General features: G+C 38.1%; 1 protein-coding gene across 1 annotated transcript; it reads left to right on the top strand.

Annotated features, from left to right (window-relative positions):
- The first annotated feature begins 514 nt into the window (after window positions 1-514).
- On the top strand, window positions 515-5563 carry LOC124113374 (NADH dehydrogenase [ubiquinone] iron-sulfur protein 4, mitochondrial-like). Its single transcript, XM_046473675.2, has 5 exons — window positions 515-599; window positions 964-1072; window positions 2600-2775; window positions 4100-4173; window positions 5189-5563. Exons 1-5 carry the CDS (start codon window positions 532-534, stop codon window positions 5290-5292), a joined length of 531 nt encoding a protein of 176 aa, XP_046329631.1. The 5' UTR covers window positions 515-531; the 3' UTR covers window positions 5293-5563.
- Window positions 5564-5965: the final 402 nt, after the last annotated feature.

Here is a 5965-nt window from a genome sequence, read left to right as displayed (position 1 = left end):
GGGTATCCAGAATATAACCAATGTTATGGGACCAATGTGTATTGTAAATGTTGAAACTTTTAACAGCAATGTTGGTGCAGATTGGCCATACAGAAGCGTGCTACAACACATGCTGAAGAACATCCGCTAAGGTAGATCAATAAAATTTTCAATTTGATTTAACCCATGGTCTAAAAGCGTGTTATTTTACAGTTTTTTAAGGTCGTGGGCTAAATAACGACGCGGTTCAAAACGTGCAGTTCTAATATTTCAGTTTAAAATACCCACCTTTAATAAGCTTTCCGCCTCTATCATTCATTTGACATAAATCGTCTATCACGGAATAAGAAGAATGATCTGCAGGAATCCTACAGTTTCTTCAGAACTCCTCTTTGCGATAAATATTTTCAATACTTTATGCAAATGTGTTTTTTAATTAGAGACAATATCTCAATTTATCCAACTTTCGACTTGGGGGTTAGGAGAATACTTTTACGTGCGCCTCAGTTGCTATGTTTTGTAAAGAGTTACACCCCTTTAGAAACATTCAAAATGGCTGCTTCTTTAGGATTGCGAGTGGCTGGTCGACTAGCAACAGCCAGTAGGAGCATAATTCCAAGGTATATTGTGAATACACTACGCGAACGTGTCGCACACGAAAGCTGTCCAGATGTAATATAGAACACTATGGCGAATTAGATAACGTGTTTGTTTTCAGAAGAATGCTTACGGTCCGTCCTTTATAACCTTCAAGACCAACTTAGAAACACATGAAAACATTGCGTTCAATGAAGAATAAAACCATTTGAACCATAACCTATTTTGGTTTCTACTGAACAATAAACTGACTTTTTTAATTTCTCAACCTCAAAAAGGAACAAAATAATAACACAAAGGTGTTTGCTAAATGCCCTATGTCCGTAATCATGATAATGTTTACTAATGAAAATGAGGACTAATAAACTTCAATATCTATGCTCACAGGTACTACGCTTCCGGTCGGCCAGGGGATAATTTGACAACAGCAGCAAAACCCCGTCAACAAGATGAAGATCAGTCACATCAAGTGCAGACCATTACTGTCAGTGAGAAGGTAATGTCAAGACTCAGCCATGACAAGTGACCTGTGATAATACTGACCTTATCCGCTCACTTTTGTTTGATCATGGATTAGGGAAGGCGATTCAATACTTTATGACTTTAACACCTTACCTTATTCTTGGAACCAGTAAGGAATCTGGTCTAGAATAGGTCCCACAAGTGCCAAGCAACCTAAAATGGTCATAAGAGACAACAACCCTTGAAAATCTGGGTTCTAAGTGACCGTCAGCACCCCATACATGTCGTAAGAGACGACTAAGGGGATCAAATGGTCAGGCTCTGTAACTTGGTTGATTTATGTCATGGTATCCCAATTTGGTAGATCAATGCTCATTATATCAATCACTGGATTGTCTGGTCTAGACTACATTATTTACAAACCACCATCATGTAGCTGTAATATTGCTGAGTGTGCCGTTCAACAACAAACAAACATAAGAGACAACCAAATGGATCAGGTGTCAGTGTACCATGATCATTGCTCACGATATCAATCACTGGATTGTCTGATCCAGACTCGATTACTTACAGGATGCTGTCATATGACCGAAATATTGTGGAGTGTGGCATTCAACAACGAGCAAACAAATGATGTAACAGTGTAGCCTGCATTCATGGCCAAAGACATCGTTTGTATCGTCAGATGATACTATCCTTCTGGCTCGCAGCTGTTTGAACTTGAAATGACTTTGTACATGGAGCCTTTAACGATGGTAACCTTGTCCTCTTAAACTTATGGCTAGAACAAGTACATGGGATGGCTGAAAAGTTATGTCAGTCTGACCATGCTATAACTACAAAGTACAAGGGGTGTACAGCTATATCTTGACACCAGTGTGGAGGTGTTTGTTATAGACACAAAGATCATAGAAATAAATATTATTATTGAAACTAAAATATCACACGCTAACGTCAATACACAACTAACACTAAGATCATCTGACTATCGTCCAGGACCTGTGAAGACCCGGGGTAGAATAGGTCTTCAGCAACCCATGCTTGCCGTAAAAGGAGACTAACGTTTGGGTGGTCAGACTCGCTGACTTGGTTGATGCATGCCATTGTATCCCAATTGCGAAGATCGATGCTCACGATGACATTCGAGTTTGGACCAGACAATTGTTTACAGACCGGCATTATATCGCTGGAATATTGTTGAATGCGGCGTTCAACAACAAACAAACTATTATTCAGTGAGGGTAGTGGAGGCTGTAAGGTTTGAATCCACTGAAACAGAAATCAGTCTGCTGCACCTATAAATGTTTCCTTATTGTTTTGTCATATTTCCTTAGAAACACAATCAACTGAAAATGATGGCCAAAAAATGTGTTGTAGCTGGTCCTGCAAGTAAGTGGAGTCATAATAGTGGACTCAAATGGATGGCAGAGTCGGTAATTTGAAATTGAGTTTGGGATAAATCGTTTTCTTTTTCCTTCCTTTTTAAATGTTAAACCTAGAAATATGTTATCCGAACATACAAGAGACCTGACAATGATGTGTGTTTATGATGTTTATGCAGGTTGACATCACACCTCTCACTGGCGTCCCGGAGGAGCACATCACCACGCGACGAGTGCGCATCTTTGTACCTGCAAGGAATGCTATGCAGTCCGGATCCTATGGCACTCGCAGGTGGAGGATTGAGTTTGATCAGAGGGAGAGATGGGAAAACCCACTCATGGGATGGGTGTCAACGTGAGTAACTTACTTCCATCTTCATCAGGATCAATGACTAGGAGAAGAAAGTATACTTAATGATTTCACAGATTGACTAGCTATTTTAAAACCTGCATTGACATTAAACAGCTCAATGATAAACATGTTACTATATGAAGTCTCCTCAGTATGATATGCATGTGGTTAGAGGCAATTATTACATGTGTAGTCACAGGCAGGATCATTATCATATATGTTACACATTGGATTGTGATGTGTGACTTTACATGCAGGATCATGGTACATGTATATGATGTTACATGCAGGAGCGTGATATGTGATGTTACATGTAGGATCATGATAAATGACGTTACATGCAGGAGCGTGATATATGACGTTACATGCAGGATCATGATATATGATCTTACATGCAGGATCATGATATATGATCTTACATGCAGGATCATGATATATGATGTTACATGCAAGAGCATGATATATGATGTTACATGCAGGATCATGATATATGATGTTACATGCAAGAGCATGATATATGATGTTACATGCAGGATCATGATTAGATATATGATGTTACATGCAGGATCATGATATATGATGTTACATGCAGGATCATGATATATGATGTTACATGCAAGAGCATGATATATGATGTTACATGCAGGATCATGATAAATGATGTTACATGCAGGATCATGATATAGGATGTTACATGCAGGATCATGATATAGGATGTTACATGCAAGCGTATGATATATGATGTTACATGCAGGATCATGGTATATGACATTTCATGCAGGATCATAATATATGATGTTACATGCAGGATCATGATATATGATATTACATGCAGGATCATGATATATGATGTTACATGCAAGAGCATGATATATGATGTAACATGCAGGATCATGGTATATGATGTTACATGCAGGATCATGATATATGATGTTACATACAGGATCATGATATATGGTATTTAGGAATGTATGTAAAGAAAATTCAAATTTTTGTCTAACCAACCCTATCCACTCGACATCCAGTTTGATTACATGCACCACGTGCACGCAGACACAGCTCCAAGCTTTACATACCATACTACATCACTAACCCCTGTGTTCTGTGTAAATCATGACACATGACAGCCATCAGAGATCTGAGATTTTTACTTATTTAGACATCTATGTTTCAGCTTTGATAAGTTCTGGAACCTGGTTTTTGTCAGATGCAACTAGCTCTTCACGTCAACATGGTCAACAGGATTTTGAAAATGAAAGTAAAACATAAATATTTACCCTAGCCCTGTTTTTGTATATTATATGTTGTTGTTTTTATTCTTCCACAGAGCGGACCCACTCTCAACAATGAATGTAGAATTCAGTTCAAAGGAAGAAGCCATGTCCTTCTGTGAGAAGAATGGTGAGAGTGTATTTTGTGTATTTTCATCTATGCTGTTGATCCTGCTTAAACAGGGAATATAGGGAGGAATCATCACATGGTTTTATTAATTCGAGAAATATCAACTGAGTCTCAGTTAATCAGTATTAATACAGATTATTGGGACAAGTGTTTTGGTGGAACATTAATGTCATTCAAATTTAGGACAAGCTGTGTATTAAGCATGTGATTTGTTAGTCAGTTTAGGGTCTAGAGCCTGGCTGAGTTAGACATGCTTTTCATGACAGCGGATGGTTTGAATTTCTCTATACAATATCTGATAACCATTGGTTGCAAAATTTTGACATGCCAAAAGTGTAATCCATCTTTTTTCATTGAGAAGTTGGTCATAGGCATATTATCTACTATTGAAATGTTGTCAACATTAAACTCCAATTCATGTGCACCAGTGACAAAAGTGCAGTTTCTTGTTATCGGATTTGCATACTTATGTCATTAAGGTATGACATACATGTTATTCCATAGGTTTATGTCATGGATAAGTGCTTGTGTTGCATGATAAACATGCTCTACTATTGGGTGTTCATTTTGAGTGCAGGTCTAGATGAGATAAGTGCCTTTTAAAATCTTCACGGGTCAGTACCCCTATTAAAGAAGCTGCCAACTCACCTTTTGTACGCAGGATTCGGGGTCTTTTTAGAGGGTATTCAAGGCTCTGAAGTGTGGTATGCAGGATGCAAATAAAATTGTAATTGGTATGGAGATTTAACATTTAAAAAATATTAATGGTGTAAATCAAAATAAATTAGTAATTTACTTCAAATCACACCCTTTTCTCAATGTTTTTTAAATTTGTGTTAGGTAGTTTTCAGGATTTAGGGTTTGCAATGAGAATCAGAGTGAAAGATAAGATGGTATTCAGGATTCAAGGGGGATTGGGGTTGGCACCCTCATTCAATTGTTCTTACAACTTGACTTTGAATTATCAATACAAAGTATCGCTGTCATGTTCATCCATCATGTTTCTTTGTTTAAGGGTGGGAATATTTCACTGAAGAAGAACACTTACCCACCTTCAAGAGAAAATCCTACGGTGCCAACTTCTCTTGGAACAAGAAGACACGGGTGTCTACCAAATAATGAATCTGTCAGATTGTGAAACTTGAGGGCAACCTCATTTCATTTCTTGGCAGTTATGTTATTACTAGCTTTGGTATGTTTGTGACTGATAGCGAGGAACCAGCTCCTGTGTAAACAGCAATCAGCAAACCTGGTTGATTGTCAAATCAAGACCTTCAAATGACAAGCATTGCCTGTGTCACCACATCTGATGGTACCTTGTTGCAAGTGTAAATATGAAAGTCGAATTAAATATTTAACTGAGGACTTTGTTGTCATGTTCAGTAAAATATACTCCTGTTATCTGGTTATTTCCTGATTGTTGACCCAACAAATGTCATCAACAAACTCAGTTATCTAATCCTGAATGTCTCATGCCCATAATCATCTTCTCGAGGCAAGAGAGTTAACCGACTTTAAAAGTCCAATTTCCACCCTTGCCAAACTAGGCTGGAATTCCTGCGCTCGATCGTAGCGCCACCAGTGGCTATTACGAGTTATGTCCCTCCTTAGCATCTCCCATGGACCAATCATATTTCACCTCTCATATCACTTGCATTTGTTTCAAACAAAATGGCGGCACCCAGTTAAGACGATCTGATTGATAATCAAGATCTATGTTGTGATAAGACAGGTCTTACATCGCGAAGTGCATCAAATCACGTGAGCAGTTTGATTTAAAACATGAACCGAT

Source organism: Haliotis rufescens, unplaced genomic scaffold, assembly GCF_023055435.1.
Source record: "Haliotis rufescens isolate VD_foot unplaced genomic scaffold, xgHalRufe1.0.p SCAF_1, whole genome shotgun sequence".
Lineage (NCBI taxonomy): Eukaryota > Metazoa > Mollusca > Gastropoda > Lepetellida > Haliotidae > Haliotis > Haliotis rufescens.
The sequence above is the reverse complement of the archived record's forward strand: the minus strand, read 5'-3'. Positions and strand labels throughout refer to the sequence as shown.